The sequence below is a fragment of the Acanthochromis polyacanthus genome, chromosome 13 (genome assembly GCF_021347895.1).
Source record: "Acanthochromis polyacanthus isolate Apoly-LR-REF ecotype Palm Island chromosome 13, KAUST_Apoly_ChrSc, whole genome shotgun sequence".
Classification (NCBI taxonomy): domain Eukaryota; kingdom Metazoa; phylum Chordata; class Actinopteri; family Pomacentridae; genus Acanthochromis; species Acanthochromis polyacanthus.
The window spans coordinates 203,979-227,762 of record NC_067125.1 but is presented as its reverse complement, the minus strand read 5'-3'; the positions used below and the strand labels follow the sequence as shown (position 1 = coordinate 227,762).

Below are 23,784 nucleotides of genomic sequence, written 5' to 3'. Positions count from 1 at the left end.
ACTCATCTCCTATTACTATAAGTAAAGCTTTTGTTAATTTTCACATTACAGAATATGGTCAGGTGGTAATAAAGATTTTAAGTTAACATGCACTGTTTTTATTATATTGGATCAGTTATATCGAGAGCTGATGTGCAACAAGAATATGACGTTGAGTTAATGTGCATTTTAATTTACTTTTGCACCTAATCTTACCAATACCAGTAATCTGGAGCCAATATGGATCCTATTCTGTCCTGCTGAGCTTGTTGGTGGATGCAGCTGTAACGTCAGCAGCATTACAGCTGCTGGTGTTCTGGCTAAAACTAACTTCACCGCCGTCTCGGCCAGATTCAGGTTGGGTTGGTTGAATAAGTACGGCAGATATTTTGGCCTGACTTTCAGAGGTTTGAGGTCAACATCTGTCCATGTTTGGATTTAGAAGGATTGAGATTGTTGTGAAACTCTTAACACGGTTATCTTCACCTCACCTGCTTTCTAGTGACACAGGCAAACAAACAAACATGGTGGAAAAAAAGAAAACAGAGGAGAAACTACTGGAACTGTAGTTTGACAGCAAAATGAATGAGTGGATAACAAAAAAAAATCAATAATAGTAATGTTTTTTGCTTTGAAAATGTGGTTGTTTTAGATTGGTAACTTATTTTTCTTTGGTTTTGGGAAGTCTGACCTTCAAGACTATAGTGGAGGAAATGGTGTTTTCAATGACAATTTTTTTCAATGGTAATTTTTTTTTCAATGACAACCAATACTGTCTCTATTTTAGCTCCATGAGGAAATGCCTGACCATCTGAGCAAACAACGAGCTCTGCAAAATTAACTACACAATGAAAATGTAAAGGATTACAAATGATTAAGATCGATAGTTATGGCAGATTTGTAAGTTGCGGAGTGCAGGAAAAATAACTTCATCACTCATTGCAATGAGATGTGCTTGCCACTTTAAACCCTTGTAACACCACTTTGTTTACAAGGCATGTTTTGTTTTTAAAAAGTCTTCAAAATGCACACTCTTTTTAGAGCCAGAAAGTGTAAAAATGCAGTTTCTGGTGGTTCAACCTTCCGACTGTTTGTAATAAATACCATCAGTTTTGTGTGGTTACATAGAGAAAACATCTTGAAAATAAGCTTAAAATTGTCAGATTTCATTGTAGTCACTTTATTTAAAATGTCAAATTTAAAAATTCACCAAAAATAACGATGGAAATTGTAAAAAAAAGAAAGCCAAAGATTCTCTGCTCTGCACGGCAACTGAGAAGCCATGACTGACTCAGGGCAGTTGTGAGCAACAACCATGTGACCAAAATCCAGACACTTTTTGGGTAAACCTTTCAATTCATTTTCAATACATTTTATTTTCCAGTTCAAATGTGTCATCTCAAGACACTTCAGTGAGGAAAGTAAAGACAAAACTATCGAAAGAAATCCAACAAATCCAAAGTTTCCTTTGGATTCCCTGTCTGAGCAAGCACTTGGCGACAGTGGGGAGGTAAAACTCCCTTTTTCAGGAAGAACCCTCCAGCAGAACCAGGCTCAGACAGGGCGGCCATCTGCCTCGACCGGTTGGGGTGAGGGTGACAGTGAAAGACACTTGACAGTGCTGCTCAGTTCATCACATCGGACGCACAGCAGCAGCAGAACGTCTTCTTTATCCAAGAGAAGACGCGTTGGAAGCAGTTCTTCTTCTTCTTCGTCTTCCTCTGTTCCTTCTCACTGACCTCGGTGTCTTCATCATCATTGCTATCCTCGCTGTCGTCAGTGTCTTCAGCAGTGTCAGCATTGTCACTGTCCTCATGCTCACTGCTCTTCAGGTCTTTGTCCTCATCAGGCAAGCCTGTCAGGTTAATTCTGTTTTCAGGATCTGCAGGCTTAACCATGATGAACTTGCTGGTGGAGGGTCTCGGTTCATCGCTAAAAAAGGAAACATACACTGTTGGGTTTACATCTGACGAGCAGAGAATGTAAACATGGAAATCAGCAAAAGTTCATATCAGTCTTTTGTCACCTGCTGGGCTGCTAATGTCTCACAACCTGTGTACAAAGTAAGTAGAAACACACTTACCAACTGCTGGTGGGGGAGCTGCTGTTGAGGTAGCTTTTGGTGATGAAGGGATGGTTGAGGATACCGCTGGGGGTGATTCTGTCGTCCTCATCCCACCGAAGCATCGCCTTCAACAGCTCGATGCACTCCCTCCTCTCATCGGCCTCTGCTGGGTTGTCCGTCTCAGAGGACACCTGGTGCAGCAAACATTTTGAAAGTCCAACAGTGGTCAAATCACCTTCCACCGTCAAATGTGAATACCATCAATGAACGGGACTTTTCAGCAACTAGCTGCTGCTTCCTAAACTACCTACCGTTTTCATTTCATCCAGAGAGCCGAACTCGTAAACTGTGGGGTCGGAGTAGATGACATGGGCCACAAAATACTCAACAGGTGTCTGAAAGAAGAAAACAATGATGCTTACTAAAGTCTTTATCTTATTGAGTGAGTAAAGGTCAGAGGTAAAATCACAGTAGGAGCATTGTACCTTCAGCCGCCACAAACCATTAGACGTTTTCTGAAAAAAAAATCGTGATCTCCGGCCAGCGTCGATGAGATGTTGCGGTGGCGGACCCAGCAGACGGATCATGCGTCGGAGCTGCAGACAAAACGTAACACCATGTTAGACCTGAAGCTAATCCTGTGACGGCTTCTAATGTGTTTCAGCTGCAGTAATTTACTCACTTTCCAGTATTCCGAGTCTGAGTCCGATTCTGATCCGAATAGACTATCTTCAGTCATCATCCCGGCCATCACGCAGCCTAAGGACCAAACGTCGATGGCCTCTGAATACGGCAGGCCCAGGGTGATTTCTGGAGCTCTGAATGTGGAAAAAACATCAGATGAAGATGTGACACAGTAGACAGTAAGGAGACAGCGCTGAATGAAAGATTTCTCAATGTTTAAAAAGTATCAGTATTTCATACCTATATTCAAGTACTTGGAATAGCTCTCCTGCTTTGGCTTCCGACCTGTACTTGGCCATACCAAAGTCAATGAGCTTGACTCTGAAGGGCTGCTTCACGTGATCCACCATCATGATGTTATCCTCCTTCACATCACCGTGGATTATGCCAGCACTCTTTGCTGCATTCAAAGCTACAGCCACCTGCAAGTAACAACATTTATCAGGAGTTTGTTCAAGAAATCTGTCACATGACAATAAAAGTAGAAGTTGTAAAGGTTCCTGAACCACCGATGTTCATTTTAGCACCACTGAAGGAGAGAAATATAAGGAGACAATAGAAGGTCACACCTGCTGAATAACTGTGCGGACGTCTTCCAGTCGCATTGGCTGTGGTAAACTCTCCACATAGTCCCACAGGTCGATGTCCAACTTTTCAAGCACCAGGAGCCGCTTATTGTCTATGAAGAAGTCTCCTTTGTACTCAATGATGTTGGACTCCTTCGAGTTGTGGCTCATGAGCTTTTTCAGGATTTCCGCCTGTGGAGACACAATATGTTTGCTGAGTCACATCATCCAATCAGTTCTTCTCAACAACTAAAAAGTACATAACATGACCAGTACCACTACTCAGAATCTTGTAGTGGTACTACCTCTTTTTAAAACAATGTCTTTTTTATGTCACTGTTCAGCTGAAATCAGTCTCCTACCTCATGGTCTAGATTGTGCCGTATGGGCACCTTTATAGCCACGTGCTCTTCAGTGTTGTTTTTCACACATTCCAACACTCTTCCAAAGCCTCCAGCTCTCAGTTCTTTCACCACCGTGTAGCCTGTTGTGAATTCCAAACGCTGCCATGTGGTACTCCCCTCGTAGGAAGATGAGGATGAGGATGAGGATGAGGATCCATCCATGCATCCTCTATACACCGCTTCATTCTCACTAGGGTCGCGGTGGGTGCTGGAGCCTATCCCAGCTGACTCGGGCGAAGGCGGGGGACACCTTGGACAGGTCGCCAGTCTGTCGCAGGGCGAGGATGAGGATGAGGATGAAGATGAGGATGAACTTTGAAAGTACATCTTTATCTTGTCCCAGAAGACTGAAAGTGAAACAGACACAAAAGAGAACCATATATTATGGATGTCTTGTTAAACCATTGGTAATCTACCACACTGTTGTGATCTCAGTTTTCAATCATATTTGCTAAATATTGAACCAGTTATCATAAAACAACAGCACTGAGTGTTACACCCTGCTCTGAATTGTGTTATAAGGCATATTGGACAGTACTGCAGCAAAATTACATGGATGTTTCCTCAGAAACTCCAAAGTGTTTACTTCATTAAACAGAAGAGTGGAGTTACTTCACAAAAGTTTGGTTATCTCGATTTTGCTTAAATGTGGATGTCTCTGAGTTTGGTGTTAAGCTGGTTTCACTAAATTATTCAACAAACGAATAAATAACTCAATAAAATAAATTGAAATGCTGTCTCCACTCAGAGTTTTTGTGTTTGGCATGAATTCTAGAATGCCTTTATAAACAATTTCAAAATTCTCAGCATTGTTTCATTTTGAAAATGGCATGTTAAATGACTAAAACTGGCACTGTTTTTCTCATCTATCTGCACTTAATAACTTATAGCGACATATTCTGAGTAATGTTGTTAGAAATTGTCGAAATCTCTCATTTGTCAGAACATTTTCTGCTCAACCATGTCTCATTTGACAGATTTTTTCTCACATAAAATATATTTCAAATATATTAAAAATGCTAACTTTTAGAAATGTGTTCAGTATTTTTATTCACAAATCAAGATGTTTGAGATCATTTTTTTTAAAAGCCTGTTTATCCACGTCCAGCACATTTTTAACATATTACAGGCATTTGAGGTAATGTTTAAATGACAGTATCTCAAGAACTAATACAGATAAAGCATGATTTTTTTTATGGTTAGTTCTAGTTTCAACTACAGGACGAGTCGATGAAATAATCTCTGATAACAGGTGAATTGAAATTTAGAAACTAATTGAAACTGTCACTGAAAGTCTCATCTTTGAGCACACATTACCCCAAAAAAACAATAATGCAGAAATCAACCAATGATATTTTCTGACACTTTTGTACTTGCATGCCAGGATAATACAAAACAAAGCATACAGAATATTTTTTTTAACATTAAATGCTTGGTCACAAAAATGCAGGAGTACTGGTTGTTTTTAGTTATCCAGTTATGACCAAACCTGAACACATCACTTCCCTTCCACACTGCTAAGATCTTACTTTTTAATAATAAGATGTTCAAAATGACAAGACAAGTACAAAACTGAGTGTTACATCCTGTTCTGACTCACGGATTTCATTACAAATTGGACAGAGTTGTAGAAAAATAGATTTTAAAACTGCCTTCTGAATGTTTCCTCTGGTGTTTGCTTCATCAAACAGAACAGTGAAGTCACTTACCTCAAAAATGTTGGCTTCTTTGGACTTTGTTAAAAGTTTGATGTCGAGTTTAATCTCGATGTCCTGCGAGTTTCAGTGTAGTCCTGTTGTCCTGCTGAAATCCGTAAGACACTGACCAGAAGTGTCTGCACACTGACACTTGTATACTTCGTTTAAATGTAAACAAAGTCTAATTGGGAACTATTTTTTAGAGGTGTTCATTCTGCATCGAAACCATTGCATATCTTGACAACGGTACATCAGATCATGCTCAAACTTGGTAGGGGTATTGCAGGGGTCCTGAGGAAGTGCAGTGGGGAGTTTGAATCAGTTTGTATGAATGGTAGTGCTTTTTCAATGCAATGAAATCAAGGTACTCACATTCTGACAGCAGTCTCAGCACTACTTGGTTTAAATGTAAACAAAGCAGCAGATATTTTTTAAACTTTTAACTGTCATATTTACTGTAAAGAAAGCACACAGTGGATGGGTTTGGGTTCATGTAAAATGCTGAAACACTGGTGTAGTCATTGTATATGAGGAATATGGCTTTCCAAAGGGAACAAACTTGGAGTTAGTTGAGCCTTTGCAGAAAACATGTTGGGGGTAAATGGTGCCAGTAAAATTTCAAATTTTGCATCTCATATAATGTAAGATCTGTCTCCATTTGTTCATGTATGACCTGATGGGCTGCAAAGTATGGGGTGCCGCTTGTAAAGGAGCTCATGTGCTGCATGCAAAAGAAGAAAGACACTTGATTGCACTGTCACTGTTTACCCTTGTTTTTCTGTTTTTGTTTTGGTGCAGCAAATCAGGGGCCTGTTTCACGAAGCAGGTTCACTGAAAACTCTGAGTTTCTTAACCCCGAAATGAGGGAAACTCAGAGTTTTCCGTTTCACGAAGCGAGGTAACTTAACCCCGAGACAGAGGGGTAACTCCAGCCTGTTTCACAAAGAGGGGTAACTTCAACTCTCGGTCAGTTACCGCAGTAACAGACTCTATGAGTTGAACCTGGTCGGCAGCAGGTTTATCTGAGAAAACCTGGAGTTTCTCTCCGTCTCCGCCCACTTTCAGCCACACACGCTGTTTCATTTCCTCATTCATTCAGTCAGTAAGCGGGCGAGTTTTGGCGTAGAACAACTTTTATTAACCATCCAGTGGATAAAGGAGCAGCGTTACTGCACAGATAATTAAATATTCGTCGGTAGATTGTTATCAGACCGCGCATAAATGTTCTCGCATTTCCGGACAATTATCGCTTTGAGCGGTACCGTTTCGTAATCGTTTCAAGTCCATAATCTACATAAACAACCTAATCCGTCCTTACATTTACATTACCAGCCGCAGTCATGCTCTCACATCCAGCAGATGTTGTGTGTTGCGCTGCGGTTCTTTGCAAATGGAAGTTTTTATATAACGTCGGAGATGCAGAGTAAGGCAACTGTACGGAGGACATTCAGAAAAGTGTTCCTGATCCTGAAACGACTTTTACCATCATTGTAGCATTCCCTGGACATAAACCTGTCAGAGCATCAAGGAGGAGTTCCACAGGATTGCAGGTGAATGATGTAGAGATCTGTTAAATTCATTTAAATCATATTCTGTTAATGACATTGTGCTGCAACCTCAGACTGGGATTAGTCATTTGAATTTCTTTTAGGATTTCCCACTGTGATTGGCTGCATAGATGCACACACATCCCCATCACAGCTCCCTCTCATCATGAACAGGAAGTCCATTCACAGCATAAATGTGCAGGTAGGCTACAGGTAGACTGACTACTGTTTCTAAATGTTAAAGACTGCATCATAGTTCAACATCTGTCATTCTCTGCACTGTCCAGATCATATGTGATGCTGCATACATCATTTCTAATGTGGAGGCCAAGTGGTCTGGGTCTGTTCATGACTCCAGGATTTATGGAGAGTCTAACCTGAGCAACAGACTGCAGCGTGGTCAGCAGCCTAAAGATTTTCACAATAGAATTCTCTTGTCTCCCTCCTTTAATATACTCTGATGTATCCACTATACATTACAGGAGAGTTTGATGGCCTTCTGCTGGGTGACAGGGGTTACCATGCCAACCCAGGCTGATGACCTCATACCCTGACCCTGAACCAGGCCCCCAACAAAACTTCAACTGGACTCACTGCAGGACCAGGGCCCGGGTGGAGATGACCATAGGCCTGCTGAAAGGCCGTTTCCAGCGCCTACATCACCTCAGGGTGACCCCTGAGAGGGCCTGTGATATTACTGTGGCATGTGTTGTTCTTCATAATATTACCACTATTAGAGGAGAGCAACACCCTGCCCTACAAACTGAAGACCCAGATGATGAGCCCATCCACCTGCAGCTATCCAGGACAGCAGAGCAGTCAGAGACACCGTATGCAATAATCACTTTAGAGTTTAAGTCACCATCATCACCACCACAGCAAATAAAGACATGATACACATTTCATTTGGTCTTCTTATTTCCTACAAATAAAACAGATAGTTCAGTTCATGTTCCAATAATTAACATAATTCACCTGTGACCATCACCCACCTCTAACTTGTGCTCCAGTATTTCAATTTCCAGATCTGCCCTCCTAATCTGTTTTTGGATTCTTCTCAGCAAATGCAGTTTGTAAATCCCTTTTACTGATAACTGGGAATACATAGAGGACATGAAATTATACAGTTGCACATGAATTCCATGGGATGAAGCTCTGGTGTTTCCTGAACATCCATCTCACTGTGTCAGTCTGTGCAGTGGAAGCTGAGGAATCATCCTGCTGCTGTCCAGCCATGCTCTGTTAAAAGGATGAGAATGTGCAATACTTCAGTGTAGGCTAAATGTCACACTCTATATTCCACCCAAAATGTGAATGGGAAGAGAACTATCAGTAACATACCTCTGTATGCCTTTCTGGATCCCCCTCTGTAAAGGCAGTAGACACAGTTTCATCCTCTTCATCCTAGATCAGTGACATGTTTCGGTACACTTAAACTACCATTTGGATAAATCTTTGGCGTATTGCCTACTTACAGTTACAAGGTCTGTTGTGGTGTGAAGGGGCCAAAAGACAAAAAAAAGACACAAAAGAGAACTAAATAATCATATGTACATATATATATATATATATATGTGCATCCATGACCTTTTATACCACCGTTTTACAGGCATCTGCTTTCTTTCTGTTGGCTGAGCAGAAGTCTATGTTAGTTTAAATAGGCTTAATTATTTAACAGGACATGATATGGATGCAGACATTTAGGCTATGTGGATAAAACAACTGCACAGTCAAACAGCCACTTAATATTTAGGCTTCTTTACAATGTAAAACTTGATCAACATGAAGTACCTCCATGAGATAATGCCGAGGTCTTACCTGTTTGAACAGTGTTTTTATATTTCATCTTAAGCTGCTGGCCCGTTTGCTTCTCCCCCGCGAGATTTCACCTAAATGAAATAACTTCATATTCTACCGTTCAGACAGTTATTCCCTGTAATATTATTACGATTACAAAGGACTACATTTAAACTTACGCACTGATCCGGGCAGCAATGCTCTCCACGCCGTCTCCCTCTCTTTTGCAGCTGCAGCAGTGTTGCAGTTCTTTCTAAAAACGTGTTCAAACTCGCCATATGAGCGCGTTAAAAACTTCCAGTTGAAAAACGCAGCCTTTCGCTTCCCCGTTTCCATGGTGACTCGTTGAATCGGGGTTCCATTGATGCTGTCTTTTCAGAGTTGCGGTGCACGCGCTTGACTCCGGGTCAAATTACTCCGAGTTGATTAAACCAACTCAAACCAGCCGTTGTGAAAGCGAAAACTCAGAGTTTTCTATCTCTGAGTAGATCAACTCAGAGTTGCGGAAGAAACTCAGCGTTTCTTGAACTTGCTTCGTGAAACAGGCCTGTGGTATTGGAGATGTTTGACGCTGTCCAGAGATGAAGACAACAAAAGAAGTGGAAACTTTAGTTGAAATGTTCGCTGTATCAGAACTTATTCAAAAAAAGCTGTATCCGTCTCTGATGCTACGCATCAGCTCTTCTTCAGAAAGATCAAAAACCACCTTGAGAATGTGTGAAAATGGCAACTTTTAAAAATGTTTTCTCAACTTTTGCTGTTTCCAGTAACATTTTCTATTGTGACACTTCCAACATGGAAAAAAATGCATCACAGATTTGATTAATAATTCATATTGTGTTAGAATATGTGAATAATAATGTTAAAACAACACAATATTATGTTAAAAATGTTGCATATTAGTAAAATACATTCTAAAGTTTGCTAATGATAACTGCTACTTCCATGTTGGAAATGAAAGTGTTTTTCTAATTATGATTTGACAGAACATGGTCTGGTGGTAATAAACATTTTATTATTATTAACATGATTTGGGTTTTTATTATCACTGTAAAGCACCTCGTGATTTTGTAGCTGTGAAACGTGCTCGAGAATTAAATTTTACTTACAGCAAAAGTCATTTCAGTTCAAATGCTCACTATATCAGAACTCATTTATAAAAACATCTTTCCAACTGTCATTCTGTGCAACAACGCTTTCAAAAGAGCAAAAACAAAAAAACAAAAAACGCCTCTGGTAAGTATAAAACGTCATTTTTTAAAACGTTTTCTCAAATTTTGCTGTTGAAATATATTTGAAAAACATATGTTAAAATATGCTGCGTATTATGCATCAATATATGACATTTACAAAGGCTGGTACTCATCTCCTATTACTATAAGTAAAGCTTTTGTTAATTTTCACATTACAGAATATGGTCAGGTGGTAATAAAGATTTTAAGTTAACATGCACTGTTTTTATTATATTGGATCAGTTATATCGAGAGCTGATGTGCAACAAGAATATGACGTTGAGTTAATGTGCATTTTAATTTACTTTTGCACCTAATCTTACCAATACCAGTAATCTGGAGCCAATATGGATCCTATTCTGTCCTGCTGAGCTTGTTGGTGGATGCAGCTGTAACGTCAGCAGCATTACAGCTGCTGGTGTTCTGGCTAAAACTAACTTCACCGCCGTCTCGGCCAGATTCAGGTTGGGTTGGTTGAATAAGTACGGCAGATATTTTGGCCTGACTTTCAGAGGTTTGAGGTCAACATCTGTCCATGTTTGGATTTAGAAGGATTGAGATTGTTGTGAAACTCTTAACACAGTTATCTTCACCTCACCTGCTTTCTAGTGACACAGGCAAACAAACAAACATGGTGGAAAAAAAGAAAACAGAGGAGAAACTACTGGAACTGTAGTTTGACAGCAAAATGAATGAGTGGATAACAAAAAAAAATCAATAATAGTAATGTTTTTTGCTTTGAAAATGTGGTTGTTTTAGATTGGTAATTTATTTTTCTTTGGTTTTGGGAAGTCTGACCTTCAAGACTATAGTGGAGGAAATGGTGTTTTCAATGACAATTTTTTTCAATGGTAATTTTTTTTTCAATGACAACCAATACTGTCTCTATTTTAGCTCCATGAGGAAATGCCTGACCATCTGAGCAAACAACGAGCTCTGCAAAATTAACTACACAATGAAAATGTAAAGGATTACAAATGATTAAGATTGATAGTTATGGCAGACTTGTAAGTTGCGGAGTGCAGGAAAAATAACTTCATCACTCATTGCAATGAGATGTGCTTGTCACTTTAAACCCTTGTAACACCACTTTGTTTACAAGGCATGTTTTGTTTTTAAAAAGTCTTCAAAATGCACACTCTTTTTAGAGCCAGAAAGTGTAAAAATGCAGTTTCTGGTGGTTCAACCTTCCGACTGTTTGTAATAAATACCATCAGTTTTGTGTGGTTACATAGAGAAAACATCTTGAAAATAAGCTTAAAATTGTCAGATTTCATTGTAGTCACTTTATTTAAAATGTCAAATTTAAAAATTCACCAAAAATAACGATGGAAATTGTAAAAAAAAGAAAGCCAAAGATTCTCTGCTCTGCACGGCAACTGAGAAGCCATGACTGACTCAGGGCAGTTGTGAGCAACAACCATGTGACCAAAATCCAGACACTTTTTGGGTAAACCTTTCAATTCATTTTCAATACATTTTATTTTCCAGTTCAAATGTGTCATCTCAAGACACTTCAGTGAGGAAAGTAAAGACAAAACTATAGAAAGAAATCCAACAAATCCAAAGTTTCCTTTGGATTCCCTGTCTGAGCAAGCACTTGGCGACAGTGGGGAGGTAAAACTCCCTTTTTCAGGAAGAACCCTCCAGCAGAACCAGGCTCAGACAGGGCGGCCATCTGCCTCGACCGGTTGGGGTGAGGGTGACAGTGAAAGACACTTGACAGTGCTGCTCAGTTCATCACATCGGACGCACAGCAGCAGCAGAACGTCTTCTTTATCCAAGAGAAGACGCGTTGGAAGCAGTTCTTCTTCTTCTTCGTCTTCCTCTGTTCCTTCTCACTGACCTCGGTGTCTTCATCATCATTACTATCCTCGCTGTCGTCAGTGTCTTCAGCAGTGTCAGCATTGTCACTGTCCTCATGCTCACTGCTCTTCAGGTCTTTGTCCTCATCAGGCAAGCCTGTCAGGTTAATTCTGTTTTCAGGATCTGCAGGCTTAACCATGATGAACTTGCTGGTGGAGGGTCTCGGTTCATCGCTAAAAAAGGAAACATACACTGTTGGGTTTACATCTGACGAGCAGAGAATGTAAACATGGAAATCAGCAAAAGTTCATATCAGTCTTTTGTCACCTGCTGGGCTGCTAATGTCTCACAACCTGTGTACAAAGTAAGTAGAAACACACTTACCAACTGCTGGTGGGGGAGCTGCTGTTGAGATAGCTTTTGGTGATGAAGGGATGGTTGAGGATACCGCTGGGGGTGATTCTGTCGTCCTCATCCCACCGAAGCATCGCCTTCAACAGCTCGATGCACTCCCTCCTCTCATCGGCCTCTGCTGGGTTGTCCGTCTCAGAGGACACCTGGTGCAGCAAACATTTTGAAAGTCCAACAGTGGTCAAATCACCTTCCACCGTCAAATGTGAATACCATAAATGAACGGGACTTTTCAGCAACTAGCCGCTGCTTCCTAAACTACCTACCGTTTTCATTTCATCCAGAGAGCCGAACTCGTAAACTGTGGGGTCGGAGTAGATGACATGGGCCACAAAATACTCAACAGGTGTCTGAAAGAAGAAAACAATGATGCTTACTAAAGTCTTTATCTTATTGAGTGAGTAAAGGTCAGAGGTAAAATCACAGTAGGAGCATTGTACCTTCAGCCGCCACAAACCATTAGACGTTTTCTGAAAAAAAAATCGTGATCTCCGGCCAGCGTCGATGAGATGTTGCGGTGGCGGACCCAGCAGACGGATCATGCGTCGGAGCTGCAGACAAAACGTAACACCATGTTAGACCTGAAGCTAATCCTGTGACGGCTTCTAATGTGTTTCAGCTGCAGTAATTTACTCACTTTCCAGTATTCCGAGTCTGAGTCCGATTCTGATCCGAATAGACTATCTTCAGTCATCATCCCGGCCATCACGCAGCCTAAGGACCAAACGTCGATGGCCTCTGAATACGGCAGGCCCAGGGTGATTTCTGGAGCTCTGAATGTGGAAAAAACATCAGATGAAGATGTGACACAGTAGACAGTAAGGAGACAGCGCTGAATGAAAGATTTCTCAATGTTTAAAAAGTATCAGTATTTCATACCTATATTCAAGTACTTGGAATAGCTCTCCTGCTTTGGCTTCCGACCTGTACTTGGCCATACCAAAGTCAATGAGCTTGACTCTGAAGGGCTGCTTCACGTGATCCACCATCATGATGTTATCCTCCTTCACATCACCGTGGATTATGCCAGCACTCTTTGCTGCATTCAAAGCTACAGCCACCTGCAAGTAACAACATTTATCAGGAGTTTGTTCAAGAAATCTGTCACATGACAATAAAAGTAGAAGTTGTAAAGGTTCCTGAACCACCGATGTTCATTTTAGCACCACTGAAGGAGAGAAATATAAGGAGACAATAGAAGGTCACACCTGCTGAATAACTGTGCGGACGTCTTCCAGTCGCATTGGCTGTGGTAAACTCTCCACATAGTCCCACAGGTCGATGTCCAACTTTTCAAGCACCAGGAGCCGCTTATTGTCTATGAAGAAGTCTCCTTTGTACTCAATGATGTTGGACTCCTTCGAGTTGTGGCTCATGAGCTTTTTCAGGATTTCCGCCTGTGGAGACACAATATGTTTGCTGAGTCACATCATCCAATCAGTTCTTCTCAACAACTAAAAAGTACATAACATGACCAGTACCACTACTCAGAATCTTGTAGTGGTACTACCTCTTTTTAAAACAATGTCTTTTTTATGTCACTGTTCAGCTGAAATCAGTCTCCTACCTCATGGTCTAGATTGTGCCGTATGGGCACCTTTATAGCCACGTGCTCTTCAGTGTTGTTTTTCACGCATTCCAACACTCTTCCAAAGCCTCCAGCTCTCAGTTCTTTCACCACCGTGTAGCCTGTTGTGAATTCCAAACGCTGCCATGTGGTACTCCCCTCGGAGGAAGATGAGGATGAGGATGAGGATGAGGATCCATCCATGCATCCTCTATACACCGCTTCATTCTCACTAGGGTCGCGGTGGGTGCTGGAGCCTATCCCAGCTGACTCGGGCGAAGGCGGGGGACACCTTGGACAGGTCGCCAGTCTTTCGCAGGGCGAGGATGAGGATGAGGATGAGGATGAAGATGAGGATGAACTTTGAAAGTACATCTTTATCTTGTCCCAGAAGACTGAAAGTGAAACAGACACAAAAGAGAACCATATATTATGGATGTCTTGTTAAACCATTGGTAATCTACCACACTGTTGTGATCTCAGTTTTCAATCATATTTGCTAAATATTGAACCAGTTATCATAAAACAACAGCACTGAGTGTTACACCCTGCTCTGAATTGTGTTATAAGGCATATTGGACAGTACTGCAGCAAAATTACATGGATGTTTCCTCAGAAACTCCAAAGTGTTTACTTCATTAAACAGAAGAGTGGAGTTACTTCACAAAAGTTTGGTTATCTCGATTTTGCTTAAATGTGGATGTCTCTGAGTTTGGTGTGAAGCTGGTTTCACTAAATTATTCAATAAACGAATAAATAACTCAATAAAATAAATTGAAATGCTGTCTCCACTCAGAGTTTTTGTGTTTGGCATGAATTCTAGAATGCCTTTAAAAACAATTTCAAAATTCTCAGCATTGTTTCATTTTGAAAATGGCATGTTAAATGACTAAAACTGGCACTGTTTTTCTCATCTATCTGCACTTAATAACTTATAGCGACATATTCTGAGTAATGTTGTTAGAAATTGTCGAAATCTCTCATTTGTCAGAACATTTTCTGCTCAACCATGTCTCATTTGACAGATTTTTTCTCACATAAAATATATTTCAAATATATTAAAAATGCTAACTTTTAGAAATGTGTTCAGTATTTTTATTCACAAATCAAGATGTTTGAGATCATTTTTTTTAAAAGCCTGTTTATCCACGTCCAGCACATTTTTAACATATTACAGGCATTTGAGGTAATGTTTAAATGACAGTATCTCAAGAACTAATACAGACAAAGCATGATTTTTTTTTATGGTTAGTTCTAGTTTCAACTACAGGACGAGTCTGATAACAGGTGAATTGAAATTTAAAAACTAATTGTAACTGTCACTGAAAGTCTCATCTTTGAGCACACATTACCCCAAAAAACAATAATGCAGAAATCAACCAATGATATTTTCTGACACTTTTGTACTTGCATGCCAGGATAATACAAAACAAAGCATACAGAATATATTTTTTAACATTAAATGCTTGGTCACAAAAATGCAGGAGTACTGGTTGTTTTTAGTTATCCAGTTATGACCAAACCTGAACACATCACTTCCCTTCCACACTGCTAAGATCTTACTTTTTAATAATAAGATGTTCAAAATGACAAGACAAGTACAAAACTGAGTGTTACATCCTGTTCTGACTCACGGATTTCATTACAAATTGGACAGAGTTGTAGAAAAATAGATTTTAAAACTGCCTTCTGAATGTTTCCTCTGGTGTTTGCTTCATCAAACAGAACAGTGAAGTCACTTACCTCAAAAATGTTGGCTTCTTTGGACTTTGTTAAAAGTTTGATGTCGAGTTTAATCTCGATGTCCTTCGAGTTTCAGTGTAGTCCTGTTGTCCTGCTGAAATCCGTAAGACACTGACCAGAACTGTCTGCACACTGACACTTGTATACTTCGTTTAAATGTAAACAAAGTCTAATTGGGAACTATTTTTTAGAGGTGTTCATTCTGCATAGAAACCATTGCATATCTTGACAACGGTACATCAGATCATGCTCAAACTTGGTAGGGGTATTGCAGGGGTCCTGGGGAAGTGCAGTGGGGAGTTTGAATCAGTTTGGATGAATGGTAGTGCTTTTTCAATGCAATGAAATCAAGGTACTCACATTCTGACAGCAGTCTCAGCACTACTTGGTTTAAATGTAAACAAAGCAGCAGATATTTTTTAAACTTTTAACTGTCATATTTACTGTAAAGAAAGCACACAGTGGATGGGTTTGGGTTCATGTAAAATGCTGAAACACTGGTGTAGTCATTGTATATGAGGAATATGGCTTTCCAAAGGGAACAAACTTGGAGTTAGTTGAGCCTTTGCAGAAAACATGTTGGGGGTAAATGGTGCCAGTAAAATTTCAAATTTTCCATCTCATATAATGTAAGATCTGTCTCCATTTGTTCATGTATGACCTGATGGGCTGCAAAGTATGGGGTGCCGCTTGTAAACCAGCTCATGTGCTGATACTCATCTCCTATTACTATAAGTAAAGCTTTTGTTAATTTTCACATTACAGAATATGGTCAGGTGGTAATAAAGATTTTAAGTTAACATGCACTGTTTTTATTACATTGGATCAGTTATATCTAGAGCTGATGTGCAACAAGAATATGACATTGAGTTAATGTGCATTTTAATTTACTTTTGCACCTAATCTTACCAATACCAGTAATCTGGAGCCAAGATGGATCCTATGGGAGGCCCCTTGAGAAATAAATCATACTTGCTTTTACATTCACTATCAAACTCTCACACATACCTTTGTATAGTCTCTTACATTCACTATCTAACCCTCTTACATTTATTATCAAACTCTTGTACTTACTATCGTACTCTCGTACTCTCACACATACATTAGTATACTCTCTGACATTTACTATCAAACTCTCTCACATTTACTGTCAAACTCTGTCACATTTGCTATCAAACTCTCTCACATTTACGATCAAACTCTCACATTTACGATCAAACTCTCTCACATTTACTATCAAACTCTCTCACATACACCAGTATACTCTTCTATATTTACTATCAAATCAGACAGAATAATAGTATGCGAATGAGAATAATAGTGTGTGAATGAATGAGAGTAGTAGTATGTGAATGAATGAGAATAGTAGTATGTGAATGAATGAGAATAGTAGTATGTGTGAGAGAGTTTACTTGAAAAGGAAGTGAGTTTGCTTGAAACGGAAGTACCGCTAAATTCTGTGTTTCTGATTAGTTATCATCTTTGATACCTAGCAGAGGCGCAAGTTTACGTACACGAAAATGATAGAAATGACAGTATAGTGGACAGAGAGCAGCTCAATGAAGCCATCGGCCTTCTCAATAACATTTTAAATTCTTCAACCGTCACAGCAGTGTCTAACGTAATACAACAACGGCAACAGCCATCCACAGTCGCATCCAATGCGGCCGTTGAGGAAGAAATGCGGCGGCTTTTCAGAACCGGGAGCCAACGAGGCGCCTCTACTTCGGTTGGAGCTAATGCTAGTGTCAGCGTGAATCAAGTCATGCGACCTCGATATCAGACCCAGCAGCAGTGTTGGGACAGTTCACCTTCATTAGGAACTAGTTCAAAGTTCAGTTCAAGTCACTCAGAATGAACTAGTTCAGTTCATCGTTCATTATTCCAAAATCTGAACTAGAGGTTCATGGTTCCCAAGATGAACTATTTTGTTCTTTTTTAGTTCTTTTTTATGTTGATGTAAGCTGATTTTTTTTATGTTATTCAAATTTGTACAAAACTAAAACATTTTTTAATCTGTTAATGCTGTATTTTAATCCCATTTTATGCTAATGGGACTCAGTACCATACTACAAATAAAAATATTTTCATTTAAAAAACGTACTACTAATGAAAGTGCAAATTGTTTATTGTCCCCATAATTACAGTGCAAAACATTTGAACATTTTTCACAATTTACAGCTCACTCAGACTTGGCTCAAAATTGAAATAGTGCAAAATTAACAAAAAAGGTAAGGCTCGATTTAGGTAGTAGCTATAGCTGCCATTGTCTGTGTAAAAAATAGACATTTCTTGAAAATGTGCAACATTAAGTAATTAAGTAAGGTATGTAAGAACATAAAATTGACAAAATACTTCAATCCTCAAAGTAGCTGCCATACTTTTGCCATGGGTATCCAAAAGTTATCACTTCCACTTAAAGTGCAAAACAATTGAACATGAACATTTTTTAAAAATTTACAACTCACTCAGCTTAAAGCTCAAAGTGGAAATAGTGCAAAATTAACAAAAAAGGTAAGGCTCGCTAGATTAAGGTAGTAACTTATAGTCTTAAGTTATAAAATAAAGTGTCTAGAGTTCCAAACCAAAAAAGCTGCCATTGTGTAAAAATATAAATTTCGTTAAAATGTGCAAAATTAAGTAATTAAGTGAGGTATAGAAGAACAGAAAATTGACATAATACTTCAATACTCAAAAGTAGCTGCCATGCTTTTGCAATGGGTATCCAACATTTCCACTTTAAGTGCAAAATTAAGGAAAAGCTTCTTACAAAAGGCGTAATGTATGTAAAAGTATGTAAATGTAAAATGTATATAATATGTCCATAATTGTAGGGTCAAGCCTGTTTGTCCAGCCCGTCTTCGTCCAGGTCCTCCAGTCCTCCCTCAGCAGTCTGCTTCGTCTGCCGCTGCCTCTGGCTGCAACTTTGGTTACTTCTTCCTGTGATAACAACAAGACAGATATTGTTTTTGTTTTTTGCACTTTGCATCTGCAGTGTACTATACTTCTATTTTAGAGATGTTTAACTTGATATGTATGGCAGCACTGTGTTGCGATATCGGGCCTAACCAAAATTCCATTCAATTTATTTTTGTAAAGCCCAGAATCACGACAAAATTTCTTCCCAGAGGACTGACAAAATAAAGTTATTATTATTATTATAGAATAACATTGTGCTATGCACACTCAAAATAATTATACTAGATTATACTTAAGAAAAATAACTTTAATTTAGAAATTAGAATATCCAAGTATCTATTTTGTGCATCTGTGAAAACAACTCTTTGCACAGAGTGACTTATTTTATAATAGGAGGTAGGCGCCCATAAACATTTGCTTCTTCCTACTCCTTTTGGACTTGCTAATGTGATGTTGAATGTGTATTATAGTTGTAACAATAACAATGTCATGTCAAACCTGCTCAAATAAGCTACTTAACTACTACTAACTATATAGTTTCAGATCGAACATAAGTATTTATGTCCTAAATACAATCTTATACCTTCCGATGTTTTGGTTGGCATTCAAGACGAGCTGCTTCTCAAAGTTGCTGTCCCCCATCCGGTTTCTCCTGGGCCTGAATGACAGAAAAAAATAAGAAAAAATGTGGGGTTTTTTGTCATTATAATATACCCTAATTACTGTTTCTTAACTACTGTGTATCACTATACCTAGGCTATGACATGCTTTTATTTACTGAGTGTTGTTAAGACAATATTATTGTAAACTTGATATTAATAACACATCTTGAATATATAGCAAAATCACATTTATTGCACTGATCCACTCTCTGTGAGGACCCTGATGCACTCACTGTTTCTCAGTTTTTTCACATTTATCCTTACCTGAATATTTGACCACCGATGCTGAAGAGCCTCTCCACCGGCGCACTTGAGGGCAGGGCTGTGTTGTATTTGATGAAGAGTCGTTTTAGCTTGGGATACAGCTTGTACTCATCAAATCCCTCTGTGGTTGGCGCATCGAGGAAGGAGTCCACTTCTGTTTTCTGAGAGGCCTGGTTATTTCTGAACTTAAAAAATGATGCAGCAAGATCCTTTTTCTCATTTTCACCTTGTTTGGTTGGCTCTCTTGTTTCTGAGTCATCAGAGTGTGCCTGGGAGTACTCCTTTTTTAGCATTGTTTGGTATTGCACTCGTTTGGCATCATCTTCGACCCATTCCAGCTTGAATCTTGGAATCAGTGTTGCCGCCAGAATGTTCTCTTTATTGTCCATAAGACCTGCTAGCCTTGTAGACAGTGAGTCCAAAATGCACTTAATCAGTGGACGGCACGTGATTACACCCTCTGCTGCAGTGGATTGTGCACTCTGATCCAACAAGTCATTCATATGACTTTGCAGCTGCACAATGGTTGGAATGAGGTACCCAAGAAAGATGTTTTTCTCTGCTTGTAGAATGTTAAGTGCTTGGGCCAAAGGTCTCATCACACTCACAAAATTGTGAATGAAGTCAACTTCATCTGGTGTGAACCGACGAAAACCAAACTCATCACTCACAGTGTGCAGAAGCATCTCATCATGGGAGGAACCCGGGTGAGTGGTGTCACTTTCAGAGCTGGCATCATTCATTTCTACCTTCTGAGTCAGAGTTGCAATGCGAGAGAGACGTTCCATGGCAAGAAAAACAGAGTTCCATCGAGTGTCATTTGGAGAGATAAAGTTGATTCCAAGCTTTTCCACAACCATATCAGAAGCCTTTGAACTTCGCTTTACTTTGTTCCACAGTGCACATGCTTTACCAAAAACTGTGACAGACATTGATTTATAACGTTTATCAGCTATTTTCTCTGTGTCTTTGGCCACTAGATTTAAGGTGTGAGCCATACACCTTCTGTGAGGGGGGAGGGAAGGATGATTCAAATCTGAGAGGGGCTCAGGCTCCATCTGGTCTTCTTCATCTGAGCTCTCACAGGCGGCAGGAATGGGCAGGTGTGGTTGACTTTCTTCCTCATTATCAGCATCACATTCTCTCTCACCCTCTGGCTCTTCTTCACCATCGTCCTCCTGAGCAACCTCCATCGCAAAACAGTTGAATGCCTTCACAAAATTTGAAGCGTTGTCTGTGACTGTGCAAACAATCTTGTTGTGAATTTTGAACTCTTTGTTAATATCTGACAACGTTTTAGCCAAAACATCGTAGGTATGGGCTCCTTTGATTCGCCTGCATGCCAGCACTGCAGAGTGTCTCTCTGAGACATCATTTTTGTTTAACCAATGTATAGTGACGCCTATGAATGACTTACTCACAGCTGACCAGCAATCTGCTGTTGTGCACACAGCATCCACTTCTGAGAGCGCAATCTTGAGTTCAGTAGTGTTTTCTTGGAACCTCTTGTTTAGCAGTGACTGCATTTTTTTTCGTGATGGTACCTTTCTGGATGGCTGCAAACCTTTAATTAAGTCAATAAAAGCTGGCCTTTCAACTTTACTCAAAGGCTGCAGATCTGCAATGATGTAGTTCAAAATTAGGTTATCTACAAGTGGCTGGGAGATTGGTAAATGAAGTCCGCAGGCACTCCTGGGCGATGCCTGGGTCTGGAGATAGACGGTGCTTGTATGGCTCACTGGTGTTGTTGTTGTGATTTTTTTGTTTGAACATACTCTCTCATAACGCGCAAGACTGGTGGCGTGCTTTTTAGATATGTGGCGTTTGAGATTAGCTGCTGACGTAGCCGATGTCCGGACTTGTTTTTTCAATCCCGGGGGACACAGTCTACAGTGGTAGGTTAGGTTTCTACCGTCCGTGTCAGTACTCACTTTCGTGTAGAACTCTTTCAAATACCCAAATGGGTCACCATCTGAGCTTGTGCTGGCTTCTTCGTCCTCCATTCTGTCTGTTATTTGGGATGCATCCTTTCCTCCGTCCGTGCCCCGCGCGCGCCACGAGAGTGATGACGTTGCGGCAAGCGGTTGCCAGATCTGTACTTTTTACGCAAAATATTTTACATAATCGTAATTTGTTTTTTTAATGTTTGAGCGGAGTTTTGTCAACAAGGTTTGTAATTTGGCGAGAAAGAAATATGAACTACAAAAGAGCACAGTTCAATAAATGCCAAAATGACCGCGTTCACAATTTTTCATTCATTTTGCAAAAATGAACGAGCCGTTCACGTTCACCCACAATATGAATGAGTTCATGAACGATCGTTCTTTGAACGCGTTCGGGTACAACACTGCCCAGCAGTATTTTGGAGGATGGGCTTCGAAGTCTAAAAAGAGGTGAGTTAGCACAGGGTTTCCCCCCAAAAAGTTTTTAAGCCAGGTGGCAAGCAAAGAATTTGGTGAGGGCACACACACGGGTATTTTTTTACGGGGGACCAGCAGCTAACTGTGTTTTTATGGAGGCGCTAACGTACATTAAACTAGAAAAGCACTCGGAGAGCGCAGACCTCCGCCAGGCCATCTGTCTGTCTGTCCGTCTGTCTGTCTGTCTGTTTACAGCATAACTCAAAAAGTCATGGACGGATTGTATTGAGTTTCAGCAGTTTGTGCAGAAAGCATAACATGCATGTACAGTGTAACAGCACAGTGTTTTGCACGCGGCGCTGCCGCACGCACGTACAGTTGCACACGCGTGTTACGGTACCGTACGCGTCGCCGCCGCTTCGTTTCGTCGGTCCCGACTCGCCCGGGCAGCCCGAAGCGGCCGCGGGGGATTCAGCCGTCGCCCGGGATCGTTGCAGCGACGCACGCGGCACCGCCGCACGCACGTGACGGCACCGTTGCGCGCGCGTGTGACTGTACCGCAGGCGTCTCCGCCGCACGCACGTGACAGTACCGTTGCGCGCGCGTGTGACGGTACCGCACGCGTCGCTGCCGCTTCATTTCGTCGGTCCCGACTCGCCCGGGAAGCCCGAACCTATCGCGGGGGATTCGGCCGTCGCCCGGGATCGTTGCAGCGACCTCTGTCTGTCCAATGGAGAGATGGCCATCAGGCCATCTCTCAATTGTCCTTCGACCTTCAAAAATTCCTGGATCCAGACGGTGATTCGGATCACCTCCAAAATCTAATCGATTCTTACTCTTGCTCTTCCGGACATCCTGTAAAAATTTGGTGAAAATCCGTCCATGACTTTTTCAGTTATGCTGTTAACAGACAAAGAGACACACACACACACAGACACACAGACACACACACAGACGGACAGACAAACAAACTCCGGTGATTACATAACCTCCTGGCGGAGGTAATTAGTGCTAAAAGCAGCAAAATGTGTGAAGCAGAAAAGGTGTTTAGAGTTTTGGAGGCTTGAGAAAAGGTTTTGCTCTCTCTATTTCAGTTTAAGTGTGTGCAATGCATGTCATTTTATTGTTTTAGCAACTGAAAAAATATATATTCACATACATAAAGTTACTACCATACATCAGAGTAAAAAGAAAATGTGTACACCTTACTGTAATATAAAACTGTAATATAAACACATACACAAAACAAAGGAAAATTATATGTAGCCTGCAGCACTGCAAATAAAGCTGGTGAATTATGTCGGAAAAACGGATTTTTTTGTTACTGCTATTGAGGAAAAACACGACGCAAGGAAAACTCAGACTCAAAATATTCAGTTAAGAATATTTAGTAAAAAATGCAAAGGATGGACAGATATGCGTGCACGCAGATTCTATCTTGTTCAGATGCTGACAGCAGAAAACTGCTAAAGCTAGACAATGGTTCTCTGCATGCAGCTGTGATCACAAGAAAGAATGAATCTCTAAGCTAATACATGAGTTTTTAAACTAAGAAATTGCAGTCTTCTGATTGGCCCCACGCTGAGACAGCCTCTCCGGATGTCTTGGGTCTTGTCCAATCACCTCCGTCTTCCTCCTGCAAGAGGTGTCTCTGAATGTGTGTGTATGTGGCCGCTCCCTGTGACCTTTACACAGATTTTTAAGAGCTCAGTTCTGCTGAGATCTGCAGATTTCTGTTCCATTTGGTGTTGAATTAAACAATTTACTGATTCAGTTTTATTCAACTTAACTTTAAACAACAATTTGATAATTTAATCACACCTTTATGGCAGATTTGAAAGATCCCATTCCCTTTATTGATTTACTTTAATCTTATTTAATTAATACCAGATTCCTATGTTCTTTCCCATTTTATTGTTAATTTAATACATTGCTAATTTAGATTCTTCTATAGTATTTCCTCACTAAGCTAAATATATTAATCCTAATTCTCAACATTGTTTATGGTTCAATACTTTAACTTTTATTCTTGTTTAAGCTTTGTAGTGGGGGCCAGTTGCCCCATTACGTAAGATCTCTGT

General features: G+C 40.3%; 3 protein-coding genes and 1 long non-coding RNA gene across 4 annotated transcripts; 1 reads left to right on the top strand and 3 right to left on the bottom strand.

The window, feature by feature from the left end:
* Nucleotides 1–757: 757 nt before the first annotated feature.
* LOC127536840 (homeodomain-interacting protein kinase 1-like) lies at nucleotides 758–4,344 on the bottom strand. The gene is made up of 8 exons (XM_051958174.1): nucleotides 3,298–4,344; nucleotides 2,969–3,150; nucleotides 2,727–2,862; nucleotides 2,530–2,640; nucleotides 2,356–2,439; nucleotides 2,067–2,235; nucleotides 1,719–1,834; nucleotides 758–790 (listed from the first exon to the last, which is right to left on the bottom strand). The coding sequence occupies exons 1-8, from the start codon at nucleotides 3,463–3,465 to the stop codon at nucleotides 758–760; spliced, it is 999 nt and encodes a 332-aa protein (XP_051814134.1). The 5' UTR covers nucleotides 3,466–4,344.
* A 1,828-nt stretch (nucleotides 4,345–6,172) lies between these two features.
* On the top strand, nucleotides 6,173–7,845 carry LOC127536813 (uncharacterized). The gene is made up of 2 exons (XR_007946014.1): nucleotides 6,173–7,341; nucleotides 7,425–7,845. It is a non-coding gene; the product is annotated as an uncharacterized LOC127536813 (long non-coding RNA).
* Nucleotides 7,846–10,210: 2,365 nt separating this feature from the next.
* On the bottom strand, nucleotides 10,211–14,515 carry LOC127536839 (homeodomain-interacting protein kinase 1-like). Its single transcript, XM_051958173.1, has 7 exons — nucleotides 13,397–14,515; nucleotides 13,068–13,249; nucleotides 12,826–12,961; nucleotides 12,629–12,739; nucleotides 12,455–12,538; nucleotides 12,162–12,334; nucleotides 10,211–10,226 (listed from the first exon to the last, which is right to left on the bottom strand). Exons 1-7 carry the CDS (start codon nucleotides 13,562–13,564, stop codon nucleotides 10,211–10,213), a joined length of 870 nt encoding a protein of 289 aa, XP_051814133.1. The 5' UTR covers nucleotides 13,565–14,515.
* Nucleotides 14,516–17,608: 3,093 nt separating this feature from the next.
* Nucleotides 17,609–22,013, bottom strand: LOC127536927 (uncharacterized). The gene is made up of 3 exons (XM_051958386.1): nucleotides 19,344–22,013; nucleotides 19,001–19,075; nucleotides 17,609–18,438 (listed from the first exon to the last, which is right to left on the bottom strand). Exons 1-3 carry the CDS (start codon nucleotides 21,344–21,346, stop codon nucleotides 18,429–18,431), a joined length of 2,088 nt encoding a protein of 695 aa, XP_051814346.1. The 5' UTR covers nucleotides 21,347–22,013; the 3' UTR covers nucleotides 17,609–18,428.
* Between the last annotated feature and the right edge of the window lie 1,771 nt (nucleotides 22,014–23,784).